The following is a 19575-nucleotide window of genomic DNA, read 5'->3' on the forward strand; positions in this document are numbered from 1 at the left end:
AGCCATGATAAGTGGCTTTTAAAGGAAGGCTTTTAAAGAGAGAAGATAAATCTTTGGTTAAGCCACTATAAGTAGCTTTTAAAGAGAGAAAATGAATTATCCAAGACCCTAAAAGAGAACAGAGACTTGAACTGACCCTGACCCCCACTTCGGTAGCCTTCCTCTCCTGCCGCTCCCCTCAGAGTAAATTCCTCCCAGCATAAAAGACACAAAGTGCGATTTCACACAAAGTAGACGACATGTGAATTAGACAAGCCTTGCTCCTATCCCAAAAAGATCATTTCCCAGCCTCCAGTAACTTGGAATTCTGGAGATCGTATCTAGCGTCAGACACGGTTGGAGCCACACTGCTCATCCTATCACTTGCAACCTGAGCAGAAAGAGACGGTTCCTCCACAGAGCTGTGGCAGAAAAGCCCAAGGCAGGATTCTCATCGGCCTGACTTGGGTACTGGGCTCATCCTTGAACCAACCACTACAGCCAGAAGGATGACTATTCTGATCTGCTTAAACTGGGTTACAGGCTTGCCCTTGTGGCAGGAGAGATGGGTCAGCCCCACCCAAATGGGGTCTGAATGGTTCCTCCCAGTAAACAAGGGCTCTGACATCAGAAGACACGGGGAGGGGAGTGTTGAAGTGTGTACATGCATGTGCGCTAGCACACACACACACACACACACACACACACACACATTTGTGTGTGTGCCTACCCCAGGAAATTAAGAGATGTGGGTTGCAGGCTTAGCTCTCTGACTAGATGCAGGTCAGCAGGTTGACACATGACCTTTGGTTCTGAGTTTTCCAATCATGTACAAAAAGAAGATAACTTATCCAACATTAGCTTTAAGTTTTAAAAGATGGATTGAAGCAGGGTATTTGAAACGTCTTTGGAAAGTATAAAGTGCTATATAAGTAGGATTATTATAATCAGTGAATAAATGCAACTGATATAAAAGGAAAAGAAAGTAAGAAATAGAAAAATCATCCAAACCTATACAAATCTTTAAAACGTCTGTTACTGTGATAAGCACCAGAAAAGGCCTCAGATTGCAATCTTCCCAGACAGCAAAGACAGGCTCTCCTGTGCCCCACCTTCCTGGGACAACTAACAGGCCCTTCATGTTCCTTCAAAAACAACTTGCCTCATTCTTCCCCCAACCCTGTTCTAGTCATACCTCCTCACTCTGCTGATGTTTAAGAATCGAAATAATTTTCTAAAGTAACGATATACATATCATTTCAAATTTTAAATGACTTGGATAAATTGACATATACATGGTCATTTGCTGTGGCATCTGTTTGCAATAGCAAAAGACTGAAACAACCTAAACGTCCACTAAAAGGTGACTGGATAATAAAATTATGACACATCCATATACAATGGATACTATGCAGCTGTTAAGAAGAATAAAGAAACTCTTATGCACTGATTCAGAGAGGAGTGCCTAGATATAATCAGTGAAAAAAGGAAAGTGAAGGATTGGTATAGAGATTGCTACCATTTGTGTAAAAGGCAAGAAAAGAACACTCACACCAGTCTACATCTAAATCCATGGGATTTCCCTGGTTGGATACATAAGTACCTTGGTTGCCTCTACAAAGAGGAGCTAGGTTGGCTGAAGGACAGAGTGTGGGAGAGACTTCTCCCTGCTTACCCTTTTGTATCTTTTGAATTTGCATCCTGTGAACATATTACCTTTGCACCAAATAAATAAAAGACTGATGGGATAATACAGCATAAACCTTATGGAAGGACAAACATACCACCAGGTCATACAGATCTCTATTAACTAACCACAGAGGTTGATGCACTTGGCTGCCAGAATAATCAACTCTAAGCTTAGTAGTCTAACACAATAGCTGTGTTCACATGAGGTGGTGGCTAGAATATAACAATTACCCCACCATCCCCTACCAGCCTCATGGTGGGCACCATGAAGCACACGGCCATCCAATATTTGAGCAAATTCATCATTCTATTAGCAAAAACAGACAATGGATAAGGTGACCAAATAGGTATTCAAACAAGAGCATCCCCCTCATTTAAGTATGTAAGGATGTATATATGTATGTAGCTGTACACAAACACACACACACACATAAAATAAATGAGTGGCCAGATTTTCAACACACTCTCCATTTCACAGATACAGAGTGTATTCAGCAACAACTAACAGAAACCCAGACCTGCTGTAACTTAAACAACTTGGGGTTTACTTTCCCCACTGAACAAGTAGTCTGGAGGAAAGTGGCTTTTGCATTTGCAGCAGCAGGTTTACAGTGTCAAGGCCATGATTTCTGTGATTCTCCTATCTGTCTCCTCAGGGCTACAAGATGGTTGCTCTTACTCCAGGCATCACATTCACATTCAGGACAGGAAGAAGGGAAAAGAGGTGATGTCAGCCCTTTTCATCAAGAAGACAAAAGGCTCTCCCAGAAACCCTTAAACGGACGCTTGTGTCTTGTTGGTTTGACCCATATTGTATGGCTGTTCCTAGCTGCAAGAGAGTCTTAAAATGTAAATAGTTTTTACAGTCTATGTAGTAGAGGCATGGAAGGGCAAAGGAAGTTGAGAATGACTACAGGACAAGCCAGCCCACAGTGTGTGCCACTCTGTGTGTATACTCTGATAGGGTGCAAAAGTTAGCATGTAGAGGTGATTAATGAAATGTTACCCCTGACAGTTTATATTCTTTATTGCCTGCCTTAAGAATATTTTTAAATGTGACAATATAATGGATTTTAGATTGGATGCGTAAGCTGAGAAGTGGAAATACTAAGGGCTTTTCATAGATCCAAAAATAAAACATTAACCTACTAGTCATATATTTATATTTATGTGCTTCCCTATTAAAATTTAATCCTCCTGTCAAATAAATGCACATCTAAAAGTTAAATACATTTATTTTCTGTATATTTCTCCTTAAATATAAGTTTTCATTTGTTTAATGAACTATGTTATAATTTTAATTAATTTCTCAGCATCTACAAACCAGTTCTGTTCCCTCAGCTTTGTTAAATAGTAAACAGTTCTGTTATAACTTAAGTCTCAAAGATTTGCTACTTTTTTCAAAAGCTTTCCTACAAAGAAAGTCAATTACCCCACAGAGTCACCATCAGCCTTCAGTGCAAAAGCATTATAGTCATAAACACTTTTTTCTGAGCTATTTGTATATGACAAACATTACAACCCTTCATCTTAAATACTTCAGAAGATACTGCCTAAGAACAAGGACACTTTCTTACCTAACCACAATAATATTATCATGTGTTTTTTCACAGAACTAGAATAATCCTAACATTTATATGGAACCATAAAAGACCCAGGATTGCCAAAGCAATCCATTTATATGGAACCATAAAAGACCCAGGATTGCCAAAGCAATCCTGAGGAAAAAGAATAGAGCTGGAGGCATAACCCTCCCCGATTTCAGACAGTATTACAAAGCTATAGTAATCAAAACAGCGTGGTATTGGAGAGAGCCCAGAAATAAACCCACACACCTACAGTCAATTAATCTATGACAAAGGAGGCAAGAATATACAATGGAGAAAAGACAGTCTCTTCAGCAAGGGGTGCTGGGAAAGCTGGACAGATACACATAAATCAATGAAGTTAGAACACACCCTCACACCATACACAAAAATAAACTCAAAATGACTTAAAGCCTTAAATATAAGACATGAAACTATAAAACTCCTAGAAGAGAACACAGGCAAAACATTCTCCTATATAAATCGTACCAATACCAAAGGGGGAAAGGGGGTGGGGGAGGGATAAATTAGGAGTTTGGGATTAGCAGATACAAACTACTATATATAAAAAAGATAAGCAACAAGGTCCTACTGTGTAGCACAGGGAACTATATTCAATATCCCATAATGAACCATAATGGAAAAAATATGAAAAAGAATATATATACATATATATATGTATATATATATATATGTGTGTATATATATATATATATATATATATATATATGTATATATATATATGAATCACTTTGCTGCACACCAGAAACTAACACAACATGGTAATCAACTATACTTCAATAAAAAATAAAATAATAATAATAAAAATAATTATATCTAAAACTATTAATAATTCTAATTAATAAGACTAATGTTTATAAAGTTTTAATATTTATAAACAACATTTATGAATAATAAGTACTATCACTTAGTCTATTAAAATTTCTCCAATCGCCTTAAAAAGGATTTTTTTTTAAAAATCAAAGGCTAATCACTCCCAAACATTCTTGTTTAAAAAACTATTGCTTCAAAATCATTCAACCAAAGGGAGTTAATTTCAAACTACATTATTTTTATTGGTTATCAGTCATTTGGTATTTGGTTCGGATTCTTTAAATATAGGTTTCTATATTTATAAAATGGCCATTTGTTTTGCATCTTTGTATCTAAATAGTTACGGAATACAACAAGGAGCTCTTCAGAGCATTATATTTTACAGGAAAAAAAAAAAGAAAAGAAGGGAAGGAAAACAGGCAGGATTGTTTCTGAACTTAATTAAAAAACCCTCTAAAATGCACACACAGACTAACAGCAAACCCATTCCAAATTTACCCCCAAAATACAATTACAGAATTCCTAATCACAAATTCAAATAATGATGCCTGCTACTTGATTTAAGTGTTTTAAATAAATAAAAATCTGCTACTTAAAACAAATAAACAGAGAAGATACTCTGAGCTTACCCAATCTGAAACTGAAAATCAACCCAGAAATGAGGTAAATAACAGAAAATCATCAGTGTTGTTGAGCCTCAGATGGTCCATGTGAGAAGCCCTCAGCATGAGCTGCCCATGATTAATGCTAATGAATGGACTGGGTTTTACCACATTCACAGAAGGTTCAGAATAATGTTGTTTACATGCACTCTAGTCTTCCCTCACGAATATGTGGTTCTCACAGGCTCAAAAATCATGGTTACTCTCAAATATCTGATGGCTTTTAAAAAATTAGGTTACAGTGAGGGGAAGCAACTTCACAACCATAAAAACAATTCTAAAATCTATTATAACAATTATGGATTTCTTTATTTTACCTACATCCACCAAATGTAACTTAAGCCCTATTCAAACTAATCAGTCAGTATATGTACAACTCAGCCTTCAGCTTCATATGATTTAATTTTCCTTTCCTTCTTGCAACATTATAATTATGTGCTCTGAGTTTACTGTAACTAATATTAGTGATTTTTCTCCATGTGCTCACAGCGCAAGGAACAGACAAAAACCCTTTTTGATCACCTAATCAGTACCCTTTGGAGGAAAAACAAAGAATTCTGATATGGAAACAAAGATCTTTCTTTTTCTTTTTTTTTTTTTCAGCATGGGATGAAACAAATTCTTTGAGTGGTTTTAATTAAATCCTAATACTTCATAAACATCTTTTAACATAAAATTCAAAATAAAGTACGTATTGTGAGTAGCTCAGCAGCTCCTAATTCTGTGATGGCACCAACCTTTATAATCAAGTCCACAGTCCCTAAATCTGGACACCTTTGAAATCAAATAGACCAGCAACAAAACTATGGGGTTTTTAAAAGTAACATGACACTGCTTACAGAGTTGTTTTGTTTTGTTTTGTTTTTCCGTTTTTAGTACTGTGCTTATTATTTGCTTTCCAACCAAATAATATTACCAAATTATTTCCAGTTATCAAAAGTTGGTAGCTAATTGAAATGGTCTTTTCTTTGTTTCCCAAAAGGCTTGAGTAAGAACACATTTGCTGTTGTTGACACAGTCATCCCCTGCTATTTCAAAAGTTGCAAGTATCCAAAATATATGGGATTTCCAGGCTCTAAAAGAAGGCTAGAGGTCTTATGTAAACAGGAAACGTAGGCCAGAGGGAGAAAACCAAGGAAGGCTGTGAATGCACAAAGCCCTACAAAGTCACACTTCTATTGCCGGCTACCCACTTCCACTTATTCTGATAAGTCCATTTTGTTAATCTGCTGCTGATCAATTCTGTTAGTAATTTAATACAATCACAAGTTTTTCTTTTTTTCTTATTTGTAAGAGGAGAGGAAGAAGAGAAAATGATTAAGCTCCCTAGGACAGGATGACCCAGCTTTATCTCAAGACTCTCCTTTAGGAACAAGGCATAAGCCACATCACAGAATGTAACCTCTGGGTTTCTTGGAAATTGTGATGATTCTCTTTAGGACACTCAACACGCACTGAAAACACAAATTTGGGAGTTATTCAATTTAACAAGCTGATGAACTATTTATTTTCAAATGATGATTACCTGGGTCAGTAAATGGGAGTTTTAACCATTCATTCTAGCCAAAGAAAGAAAATAATATCTCAGATTCTTACCACTTTCAACAATTCCACTGAGTATAATCTAACCAATCACTCTTCCTATTCTCCAACCTCCTAGCTTACAGCACAAGCTTTCTGCACATTTTAAATGAGATATATGATTATTTCTTAAGCCTCTATTAAAAAAAAAAAGGATGTCACTCTAAGAGGTATTTCAGAGCTCAGCACAACTCCCCAAAAAGAGACAAGCAAAAAGCATTCAATTCTGCCATTAGCTTCCTAAAGAACATTCCTGAAGGCCCTTAGAAAACCACACATATTTCTAAAATGACTCAACCTTGTAGTCACTTGCTATCTTTCCTTCTGTCCCCACTCCACTCACTCAAGTTTATTCTGATTTGTAAAATCTCTATACACTTAAAGATATTCTGGGATTCTATATGTATCTTACGTCACATGGGAAAAAAAAATATGATTGATTTTGCAACTTGGTGACCCTCCATGAGATATACTCTTGTTAAAGAAGAAAAAAGATGAAAGGCAAAGTATTGTTCTTCAGTAAGTTTGTGTGCTATTGGTGCACAGTTTACATGCCAAGTTGTCGATGCCAGTCATCTATGGAAGTCTAACCCATCTAGCTTGTCACCAAGGCTGAAAGACCATCATTTCTGGTCCTCGTTCTTTGCAGCTGCTGAGAGAAGTTCTTTTCTTACCCTGCCACTGCACATGCTTGAAAGTTGATTCATAACCTCCAAATGCCTAGACCTAAAAGCTTTTTCTTGATATTCCTTTATATCTCTAAACACATGGAAACTCCTTGGTTATCTCAAAAAATTCCTTCTGTCTTTGGCTTCCAGATGAGTGTCCTCCTCGGTCACATCTTTTCTCCCTCTTTCCTATCTCCTCACAGGATACTCTTTCCACCCACCCTGAAAGCAGACACCCTCTAAGGTTTTTACCTTCTCATTCATTCATTCATTCATTCCACAAATGTTCTCTTTGCTAGGCACTCTTCTAGCTGCTGGGGAGACAGAAATGGGGGAAAATAACAGTCAAAATCTCTGCTCTCATAGAGTTTATGCCGTGCTGAAGAGAGATAGATGATAATAAAAAAGTACAGAATAAAACAAGTGCCAAGAAGAAACATAAACCAGAGTAAGAGAAGTTAAAATTTTAGGCAGGGTGGTTAGGAGAGACCTCCTTGAGGAGATGACGTGCAAGCAGATCTGGCTTCCTCAGCGGGATCATTCATTCTGTGAAAGACACCATAAATTCCGAAGACAAGCCCAGAGTCTCAACTTCCCTCTTAAGCTCCAGGCCCATATATCCAACTGACTGTCTTGCCTACAAACACCTCTATGCCAACATAGGAGTCAAAATCAACCCCATGCTCTCTACATGTCCAATGTTCCATGCATGACATTCTTATAATTTCTATTGGCCTTGTAATTCCAAGTCCAGAAGACTCAAAACAAGGACCTACTGTATAACACAGGGACCTCTGCTCAATATTATGTAACAACCTAAATGGGAAAAGAATTTGAAAAAGAATAGATACATGTATATGTATAACTGAATCACTTTGCTGTACACCTGAAACTAACACAACACTGTTAATCAACTATACTCCAATATAAAATTAAAAGTTTAAAAAAAAAACAGATTCCAGTTACTTTGATGCCTCTTTCACCACATCCATCCCATTCAATCAACATCAAGAATTTCAAGGATTCTCTCTTTGAGAGTAGTCTCTGGCACCTGACTCTCCTTTGATCCACTCTAGCTCTGCTTCTCTAATTGCCATGCCCTTCAAATTAGCAGCTTCACCTAAAGGGCCTCCTTCCTCCAATCCATCCCACGTCCTACTGTAACACTCCACTGCCAAAGCCTTATGTGGCTCTCTCCACTACAGTAAGTCCAATTTGGGGGTTTTCTTTTTCATTTATAATTACACCACTCTCCCTAATATACTCTGTCCACTTGTTAAATCAGATCACTTGCTGCTCACAAAACCAGTCCTAGATTTTCCCTCCTGAAGGTACCACATTCATGACACTCTCCTTGATCTACCAGATATGACACCTCTTCCTCTGCTTCTTTTGAACTCTGCTTTTCCTACTCTATCATATTAAGAGTTTAATTATGAAGTTTTTCATAAAACACAAAAAGAGTATATGGAACATATGATTTATGAAGCATATTAAAAGAACAAATGTCCATTAATCCACCGAACGACTAGAAAAATCCAACACTACTAATACTGTTGAGACTCCCTAGGTCTTCTCTCCCAAAGGAAACCACTACCCTGAATTATTTTCCAATAACTTCCTGTTCTCTTTTATAGTTTTACCATTTGTGCATGTATAATGAAATAGTGTCTGGTTTTGCAAAGTTATATTAATGGTGGCAACACTGACTGCAGTCCTTTGCGAACTGTATTTTTAACTTAGTGTTATGATTTTAAGGTTTATTCACATGGATGTGTGTCTTTGTAATCCATTCATTTTCACTGCCACACAGTATTCTCCTGCTGATGGACGTTAGAATGGTTTCCATTTTTTGTTGTTAAGAAAAAGCCATGCTGTACATGTTCCTGTGTGTGTCACCCAGGGCACATGTACGTAGTCAGGACTAGGATTTCTGCGTTGTGGGGCATGCACGTGTTCCACTTCTCATGAATATTTTTCCAAAATGATTATACCTACTTAAAAACAGCAATGTCTAAAATATTTATTTCATATTTTCTACCTAGTGATTCTAATACCTAAAGTCTTTGGTAGTCTGTTAAAGTTTCTATTGACATACTTTCTCTCATGGTAACTCTACTTCATGTGTGTTTCATTTTAACTTAAGCTTTTATTTTGAATTCATAGTTGAGCACTTATTTGAGATCTGAGTTGAAAGAGTATTGCTTCAGGAAGGATTTTCATTTACTTCTGTCAAGCCCCTGGGAGCTTCATATAACTAGGACAATCTTAAACGAAGATTCTCACCCTTTCATTTGAATATGTGATTTTGCCATTAATATTTTGTCCAGCATTGTTAGATTATTTGCAGTCAAAGGTTCCAGGATCTCCATCTGATGAAACTGCCAGGAATGGAAGTCCCCTATATTTCCTGAACTTTAGTATGAAACTTATTGCATCTTACTTTTTATTTACTGTACATTTGCCCTTTTTCTTCTCCTAGATTGCAAGTTCCTTGACAGTAAGGTTGATATGGTGTATTTATCTGTGTATCTGTCACAGTAGCCAGCAAAGTACATTCACGACTTTCATGAATATTTATTAAATAAAAACACGTTAAAAATTCTGAAAGTATTTATAAAACCCTAAGGCCCAAGAATTAGTGATAAATAATGCTTTGGGATGCCTAATTTATTGTTTTCCTTATTTTGCAATTTGGACATGTGAGTACAACAGGCTATATATCACAATGTTTATGATAATGAAGGAGAAACATCTTTGATTTTTTGAATTGGTTTAAAAAAAATTAGTACTCTTAGGAAAAAGATTTTAGTGTTTGAAAAAAAGAAATGTGCATGAAGAATAGGAGAAAAGTCTTGTAAAAATCCAAAAATGCACTGGTAAAGAGACCAGTATATATTTTAAGTTTTCTAAATTATAAAGAAACTCATGAAACATAATATATGACCTCAGATAAGAAGTTAAAATGTGTAATGACAATGTACTTTTGTTCCTCCTATCAAAGCTAATGCTTATGAATTATCAGGGTTTTAGCTAAGAACTTGGTCATTAAAAGAAAATATTTATCAAATATAATTTCTCAAGTTGGCAGAAGACCACAAGAGTAGACTCCCTTCAATCTCAATTTTTGATGGCATTCTCCATTTGACGGTAAACCTATGATGTCAGAAAGAGTGTAAGCATTCCCCAAAGGGATAAAATAAAAGAACATAGAGCAAAAGCTTCTTTTTTTAATCGTAATACTATATACCACATAGAATTTTTCAATAATAGTCACATAGACTGTAGGTTGATGATACCAACAAGTCAGCTTAGAAATTCAAAGAGAAGAAAAGGGTAATTTGATTTTTACAGATAACATTTTATCAACCATTATATTTAGTAGAGAGCCAAACCAACTAAAAAAAGTACTATGACATTACTTGTTGAGAACCGGGCAGGAAGTTATAATGCCACCCTGAAGTTCACATACCACACATGCAGCCACAGTTTGCATGAAAAAAGAATAATTCATGAAACCAAGTTTGTTCAAAAATAACCATGAATAGGAAAAGTCACATCTGAATCATTGTAAGAGCTCTTATATGTGTGTGTCTGTGTGTGTGTGTGTAATTTAAAAAGCACAACTAAAAAGGAAATCTATTTCTTTTCCTTACTTAACTAAGCATTCAGTCTATAATCAGCTGGTTAGCATGAAGTATTATTAAGGAACTATTTTTACAGTACCCATTTTTATGGATTTTGTATGTTACACGAACAGTGGTTTTTAAAAAAAAAAAAAAATGCACAAATTGGTTATTCTGTTTTATGCTTCCTACATTAAGTCAAACCAAAGCTCTGGATCTTGGCATAATGGTAATACAAGTGGAAACAAAAACATTTTAATCTTCAAAATGTCCTTCAATTTTACTCTATCACATTAAAGCCTCATTTATCAAAAATAGATTTTTAAAAGAACCCTACATTTAAGATAATTTCAGAGTTTGTTTCAAACTACAAAAAAAAACTGGAAAAATCTTTATTTTAATAAGTTGCTGACTACTTTAGAAAAAATACATAAAAACAAATTATTTAATCGTAGTATAAAATTACTTTTTTAAAAATCCCTTATTATTGCAGAAGGTCACAGATATCAAACATAACACCACTCAAAAAGACAGGGTTATTTTAAAATTCTGTACAAATGGTTATTGCTGTGTCAGTTTAGAATATTTTATTTAAGGTAATTTTACCATTAATAAAAGTTAAATGTCAATTAAAAGAAAATCACCCAAACAGTGCAACAGAAAAATGATCTAAAGCTATGAGCAGATAATTCACACATTAATATAAAAGACCAAGTTATATTTGAAAATTTACTCATCAGAAAAAGACAAATTAAAACTGGAAACCATTTTTTTTAATCCTTGATTATAGAAAAAAAATTTTAATGTGACAATAACCATTGGAAAAAGACTGTGGAGGAGACTTCTGGTTTCTGGTCCACCATGTAATGACTTCAGAGGTCACCGCTCTATCCTAACAAGTAAAAAGCTGAACAAACTGAAAAATCAACAACTCTTCTTAGATCCGTCAGAAAAGTGAGGTCACAAGGTAAACAAGTTCCCCTACAGTTGGAGAGACAGACAGTCATATATAGAGAATCACAGCACCAGAGCAGAGCCTCATGAGCAGAAACCGCCACAGGAACCAGTGCCTGGGCAGGAAAACCAGAACTGTGACTGAAGAACCACCGGAGTCTTGGAATAAGTCTGTCCTGATTATTATATAAAATGTTTCTAAGTATACACTGCAATGAGAATCTCTAGATATATTATTTATGCAAATCTTTTTTTTTTAAGAAAAAACAAAGGAAGCAAGAAAGGAAGAGTATCGTGATGCCTTTCCACAAAACCAAGGAAGTGGTGGCTAGCTTACCACAGCCATCACCAGAAAGGATTTCGACCAAATCACCTCAATAGAAACTTGCGATCCACCTTTAATAGCTTTAATTTATAGTTTCAACTAAGGACTAAATTGCTTTACAACTGTACTTTCACACACACAGTTTAGATTGGCCTGTGAACAAACCAGGGACCAAATAGAATTTTGGAGCTAGAAAGGACTCTGGGGACCATCGAGCTAGGCCCCCTCGTTTTATACATGAGGAAACTGAGAACAAAGAGGCTTGTCCTAAAACCAACAACTAATTTCATCACTGTTAAAACAGGAAAGAACCAGACCTTGCTTCTCATCCAGGTCCCTGGTAAATTCAATTTATTTCATTCTAACCACTTTGTAAATATCATCCATGCTTCTTGATAGTTCCCAAGTGGTCCCAGAAATTTTTGATTTTCCAATTCCAAATCACCTGGTTAAAAAGAACCACATATTTACAGGTGTAATACGGTACAGAATTCATAAAATTTAGCATGGTGGAGGAATTTAGAAACTGTCTCTTGTCTTTTTTTTTTTTTTTGAGAAAACAAAACAGAACTTCAGTAACTTGATAGATTCAGTGAGTCAGACACAGAGTTAAGAGTGGAACCCAGCTGTCTTAACTCCCAGGACACTGTTTTTCTGTATTCCACATTTTATTTTGCTTAAAAGGTGCGGGGGTGGGGGGGAGAGGCAATGTGACCTTGCAGAATGAACACTCACTGACTAACCAGGTGACTTTGGACAAGTCACTGAACTATTGCAAAATAAGTTTCTTCAACGATTTAGTGAGCAGGGTTGATGAGTTCTGAAATTTCTGATTCCCTTTCCAAGAGTCTGGAATTTTTAAGATGAGTGTTCAATATGCATTAGGTCATGGGATCCATTGGAAAAATGAAGTACTACAGCCCAACTCTCTGAGGAGTTTCAAGAGTTATACAAAGGAGAGGACAACAAAGCATCAGAAGAGAAAGGGGTGGAGCTCAGGAACTCCTCAGCATGGACCCAAATCTGGAGATGTCCAACTAGCTAGTGAATCTGTGGTTTCAGACACAGTAAAGAGTTCAGGTCACTCTCAACAAGGAGAAAACTACCACGTGCCGTCATCACACACCCATCGCAGGGTTCCCAGGAAGTGAACTTCTCCTGAGTGTCGAGTTTTCACCTCTGGTGAAAACTGGTATAGCTGGGCAACTAATAGCAAATTACATAAATTACACAGGCTGTTCAGGCCAAGGTTTCCCTTAAAAACAGCATTCCACGATGGTAATTGTTAAAACAAAAGAACAAGAAGACCCAAGGCTGATTCTGATATATTTGAAGATGTAGTAACATGAACATCATCAACCTTTTTCTGAAAAATCACCCAAGGCAGACCTCAAAGTCCATTCCTAACGCGTTCCTCAGCTCACAATTTGCCATCAGGCGATTCTTACCAGCATGCATGTAGTTCATACCGTTATTTATGTTTTCATGACCTCAGGTCAAATAACTGGAAGAAAGCACCTGTACAAAATCTCTTCATACTGAAATTTTTTCTAGTTATTCACTCTGTTCTTCCTTTAGATAAATCCAGCTGTTTCTTGCCTATAATCTGTTTTTCTTTCTCTCTCTACCCTAAAAATCTTTCCTAAGAGGGTATGATACGTATTAAAGGCCTAAGCAACAATGCTTATAAATCTGAGGAAGTAATTCAGTTTTTTTTAACAATAAATTTATGTATTTATTTATATTTTTTATTTTTGGCCGCATTGGGTCTTTGCTGCTGCGTGCGGGCTTTCTCTAGTTGTGGCGAGCAGGGCCTACTCTTTGTTGCAGTGCGCGGGCTTCTCATTGCAGTGGCTTCTTTTGTTGAGGAGCACAGGCTCTAGGTGCACAGGCTTCAGCAGTTGTGGTTCGTGAGCTCTAGAGCACAGGCTCAGTAGTTGTGGCACACGGGCTTAGCTGCTCCACGGCATGTGGGATCTTCCTGGGTCAGGGCTCAAACCTGTGTCCCCTGCACTGGCAGGCGAATTCTTAACCACTGTGCCACCAGGGAAGTCCAGTAATTCAGTTTTATTCCTATCCCTGGAATGCCCCATCTATCCCATCAGTTGTATGCTTATATTATAAAACTTATATTTTATCCTTGAGTGGATTTTCATAAATTCTAAGTAGAGACAGCTTTGAGATGAAAAGTGTTTTAAATAGGTAAAGCCTAAATTTTGGCAAATAGTTTGGGGCAACCCTTGCTTAGCCAGGTCCCCACCAGTATCCTAAAGGTAGGGCTGGGGTAGGGGTGTGACTGGACACCTTGACGTTTTTGGGAAAACTAGAAGAAAAGCATTGATTCCTGGTATGGGTTTCTGTTCCTCTTCCCAAGCTGGTGAGGGTGGAAGGAAAAGAGGAGCCAGTGACAAAGCCCTAGATTCAGAGGACCCAAGAACAGATGAGGCTTAAAGGAACAGGAAGCCAGGTAGGGACGTTGCCCATTGCCATGCCACCCTCAGGCCGGTAAGGCTCTCTAGGAATAGAGTGGAAAAGTAGCCTGACATGCTCGGGCCAAGAGGACTTGACAATCCTCTTATTATTCTTTTTTAGACCACCTGACCCCATTACCACTAGCATCTGCTGTCAGTGGATGATATGTGTACTGCAGAAGCCAGAGGTTACAACAAGACCACGGACACCATAGTGAATTCATCAGGGAGAGAGGCCAGTGACCCATGGGGAGGTGGGGGGCAAGCCCCATCCCAGCACAAGCCAACAGAGGGAACAGGGCGGCCATGAGCCAGATGGTCCCTCCACAGTGACACAGAAAGTCCCTGGAATCCAGATGCCACCCAACGAAGACAAAATGGCAGCAAAACAAATATAAAGTGCCATGTAAAAAGAGACCAGGCTTACATGGAGAGGACTAACAGAACGAGGGCAAGGAGTCAGGCGTTAAACCGAGTTAGAGAACATTAAAAGAGTGACAATAGGCACCCTTCCTGCACTGTTCACCGTGGGCTGGGGAGAAGAGTTAATGTAGGTGTGGGACATCTGGTAAAGTCTGCCCCAGACACAGGCCCAGGACGCAGCCCTGCTGTGACCTGGCAGGCTGGGCCCTCTTGACATGGAAACCAGAGGTCCCCAGTGGTTACACACAGGTGCCCATCAGGGCTCCCTGGGCCAGGCCCTGCACAGCCTGCACACAGCCCTTGTGGCCCAGGTGGTCACACACTGAGCAGTCGTCCCCTCTGCAGGGGCCCTGTGACCTGTGTGCCCTGCAGTCCTGTGTCCTCTGCACGCCCCCTTGATGCCGGGCTCCCATGGCATACCAAGCCACCAGGTGCTGATTATCTATTCCCCATCTACACTGCACTCCGGAGGGTGGCCTATTGTTTGCCCAGCAACTCCAGACCAGTCCCAGCCAGGCCAAACCAGTGAACTTCTCTGCTACCTGCTGAACCACACCTTCTCCAACAAGGTCTGAGCCCCTCCCAAGCATGTCCTTCCCTGGACACTCTCAGCTCTAGGGCACCACAGAGAGCTTTCCTTACAGCCTCCAGTTACTCTTTCATCATAGTTAACAATTCCTTATATTAAACTCCTCCTGATTAACCTAATGTATGGTTTCTACCTCCTGACTGGACCCAGAGGGCTACATACTCCTAGCAGCAAAATCTATCAATATTTCCACTTTCTCCATGGACCCCTCCCTCAAAATCACCATTTCCTCTCCATGGCCTGGACCATTCCCAGCCCCTAATGTCGGTCTCCTATAGAGATGGTCTTGGACAACCTGAGATCTACTTTATAAACCCTCCCCTAAAACATCATTTTATTGATCAACTTAAGAATACATAAGGGTTCTCTCCTTTCTATCAGATCGAACATGAACTCCTACACAGAGATTTTAAGGCCCTCGGGACCTGGCCTCACCTGGCCGATCCAGCCCCGCTGCAGGTCAGGAACACTTCCCTCCAGGTAAGAGTCATGCAGGTGTCGAGCCCTCACCATGCCTAACCCCACTGTCATGTCTGTGCTCACACTCCTTTCTTCCCCACCTTTCCCGGCCTCCTGGGGCCAGTTCTAGGAGTTCGTCATCCATGAATCCTTTTCGGATGATTTCTTCCTACGCTTTCGTCTGTGTTGTCCTCACCACTTAATTAGCACCTTATAGTATCCTGTCTTGATTCTCTACGTGGAGACACCCCCCAGATTAACCCTGTGATACTCTTCCCCTCATTTATATGTTCATGGCTTATTACCCTAACTTGTTTTTTTTGGGGGGGTGGGTTGGTTTGTTTGTTTTTTATGGGATAGGGTTGCTGGGAGGAGTTAGAGGAAGCTTCTTTTTTTTTTTTAATTCAATTTTATTTATTTATTTATTCATTCATTCATTCATTCATTTATTTTATTTTTTGGCCATGCTGTGTGGCATGTGGGATCTTAGTTCCCCAACCAGGGATCGAACCTGTGCTCCCTGCCTTGGGAGCACAGAGTCTTAACCACTGGACCGCCAGGGAAGTCCCCCTAACTTATTTTTAACTACAGTTTATATTTTTTATACGACTTCACAAGCCTTTCCATAGTGGTAAACTCAATGTTAAATAATGGGAAAAACCCGAGTCAAATAGTTTTAATCCACAGTAACAGTTATCTACAGGGCCATTGCGAGGCTACACAAAATCTTCCTACAGATTAGAAAAAGCCATCCCTTCCTCCAAGCAGATGCAGCCTCACATCAGGTTATATGGGTTTGGCAAATGGAGCCAGGCCAGATTTCAACTCAACCCTAGACAACTGTGTGTGGCAGCACTGGATTCATGAATACAACACTAACTTTTTTAAAAAAAGAGTCAAACTGTATTACAGGAAAACTTTTAAATGAGGTTGTCCCTTGAATTTTGTTTTAGTAGAATTTTATTCTACTGCGTATGACTCTAATCCTGGACAGTGTCTCACAACTTGGGCATTACATTTGTTATATGGTATATTTCACACAGTAGTAGCTATTTTGATGGAATTTCTTTTCACAGCCAATGTTAATTTAGGGTCTAAGTCCATGCTAAACCCTGGACCTAGGTCTAGCAATACAAACATGGCACCTGACTCATGAAGCTTACAGCTCAGAGGAACAACCGCTATTTACAAGGAAGTAATTTTCTTAATGTTATACTTACTGATAAACTTGTTTTGCATAGTTTCCAGCAGAGCTTGGTGGGCATCTTCAGCTTGTAAAGCGTGTGAACATTCTCTAGCCAGTATGGTGCGCACAAGATGCTCTCCACATCCTAGAAAGCCAAGGAAACCAAGAACGGTTGAGGAAAGGCAGTACTAAACATCCTTCTTGTCTTACTAGCATTAAAACACCCTTACGCACCACTGAAGAAGTAGTTATGTTGGAGAATAATTCAGTGAGGGATGAAATGATTTCTAAGAGCAAACTAGTAATTTTAGTAAAGAGATTTGACAGAAACTAAAGAAACACATGTCTAATCTTAAAAGGAAACAAAGAAAAATAAAAGGAAACCCCTTTTTCATAGGAATTATTCACATAATACAGGAATTTAGATTCTCTACGTAGGAACCACCTAGGGTTCTGTTTCATTTCCATTGCTGGATAACCACAAAAAACTGTTTTATAATTTCTATACAGTAGGCCCTTGTTGGTTATTTATTTTATATATGGTAGTGAATATATTTTAATCAAAAGTTCTTAAATTCATGAAACTTAAACCAACACAAGCTGATATAACACACATTTTCTGTTTGGCTAGTATGTACTGTGACAGACATTAGGCACTAACAACAAATCTCCCTTAAAAATATTATCTGTGATTGTTAAATCATGTTGGTGCCATTCATTTCAGAAATTTTCTCTGCATATGTACACCTCCTTTCCCCCTCCCTTCCTCTGCCCCCCATATACACATGCATGTATGTATACACATATATATGTATATTATGTATACACATACATTATACACTCATTGACAAAAATACAAACTGTTCAAAACTTGTGAAAGTTTTTTTTTTTTTAAATCACCTATGTTTTGTCAGAAGTAACTTCCCTGTATTTTTTGGTAAAGTAAATGTAAATATCCTTCAAGATCTTTGTGAGTATCTACACTTAGATATTCATCTAGGTATGCAATTTAATATATTACTTTGTGGGCAGGATTATGGTGATCCCTATTTTGTTAAAAGTTTGCAATATTATTTTTATAATCAGGGGAAAAATTAAAATAAAGCTAATAGAAAAGAAACCATTTTCGACACTTACTATGTAGAGACACTGTGTAAGCTCAGGAAACTCCATAAATTTTAATTCCCTTTGTGTACGTATTTGATGTTGAACAGTGAAATGTTATACTTTAGAACAATAATAATTGTTAGGAAACTGGCATATTATAAGCTAAATGGGTGTTCAGAAGGTTATGTACACATGCCTCAAGGCAAACAGCTAAACCACATTAATGAAGTTAACATTACAGCAAAAATACACAGTATGTGTCAGAAAGATTTTTTCCTCTGTAGTTATACAAGAATATATAGGGTTTTCCAATGCTTGATTTTTTTCCAAGAAACTTAAAATTATGACTTCTATTCTGACATATATCACCTTTAACATAAGAGCCTTGACACCAAAGCTTGTTCTGCAGGTTCCAGTCAAAGAAAAGTTTGATTTCTATGGTTTTATCCACAAAATTCCAAGGTTTCTTAAGAGTATGCTGACATATAGCTGAAGTGTGACTCAGAGGCAAACAGTTCCATTCCTTATTCATAGATATTAGAAATAAGTCTTTCAATACATCTTCCTTTTGTCCTTAATCACGCAAGCAAGAGTGTATTTATATTGTCAGATCTTAGCAGAAGACATGGATTATACAAAGAATGAAGACCTAACTACAAACCTAGAGGAAAAGTGATAAATACCAAATTCTAAAAGAACTTAGAAAAGTACACAATTATTTATCACCAATAAGAATGACTAAACAGACTGAAACACATAGTGAATTCATAGTTTATGTTCTAAAAACACCTTTGGAAGATGCTATGGAACCAATTCACTATTCTGAAAATGGATAAATGAAAGAAAACAATCAAGCATTTCTCTGTCCTTCCTATAGGAACTGCGTAGCAGGGTAACCAGAAGGCTTATGAAGGAAAATTTTCTCCATAGTAGTATCCCAGTTAATAAATGAAGAAGAAATTAACAAAATTAGAATATAACCATTTGTAACCTATAATTTAATAATTGCTATAGGCAACAATCGTCAATGGCTGCTAATATCACAAAAAGATACAAAAAGATATTACATGTCCCTTGATAAAATTACACCTTTGTAGTCTTGCCCCACACCAAAAAAATTACACCTCAATCTGATCAAGCCTCTAAATTCAATTATTAATTTCTAGAAATAAAGAATATCTGCAAAAAACCTACAGTTAACTTCATACTTAATGGTGAAAGACTGAATTATTTCTCCCTAAGATCAGGAACAAGGCAATGATGTCTGCTTTTATCGCTTTTATTCAACAATATACTGGAGGTTCGAGCCATTGCACTAATAAGTCAAGAAAATGAAGTAGAAGGCATAAAGATCAGAAAGAAAAAGGCAAAACTGCTCCTATTTGCAGATGATATAATTGTTTATGTAGAAATCCCAAAGGAATCTACAAAACCAC

The 19575-nt window shown here is 37.7% G+C and overlaps 1 protein-coding gene across 12 annotated transcripts in view; it reads right to left on the reverse strand.

The window, feature by feature from the left end:
- TASP1 (taspase 1) overlaps positions 1-19575 on the reverse strand; it is a 385678-nt gene that overhangs the window by 219512 nt on the left and 146591 nt on the right. For all 12 annotated transcript variants that reach the window (XR_014254563.1, XM_082428637.1, XM_082428634.1 and 9 more), the window contains one exon: positions 17067-17177. Coding sequence is in view for 11 of the 12 variants with exons in the window: in XM_082428637.1 (XP_082284763.1) it covers positions 17067-17177 (111 nt within the window). In the remaining variant the exon portion in view is untranslated. The remainder of the gene's footprint in view (positions 1-17066; positions 17178-19575) is intronic.

Source organism: Balaenoptera physalus (genome assembly GCF_965194825.1).
Source record: "Balaenoptera physalus genome assembly, chromosome: 16".
Classification (NCBI taxonomy): Eukaryota; Metazoa; Chordata; class Mammalia; order Artiodactyla; family Balaenopteridae; genus Balaenoptera; species Balaenoptera physalus.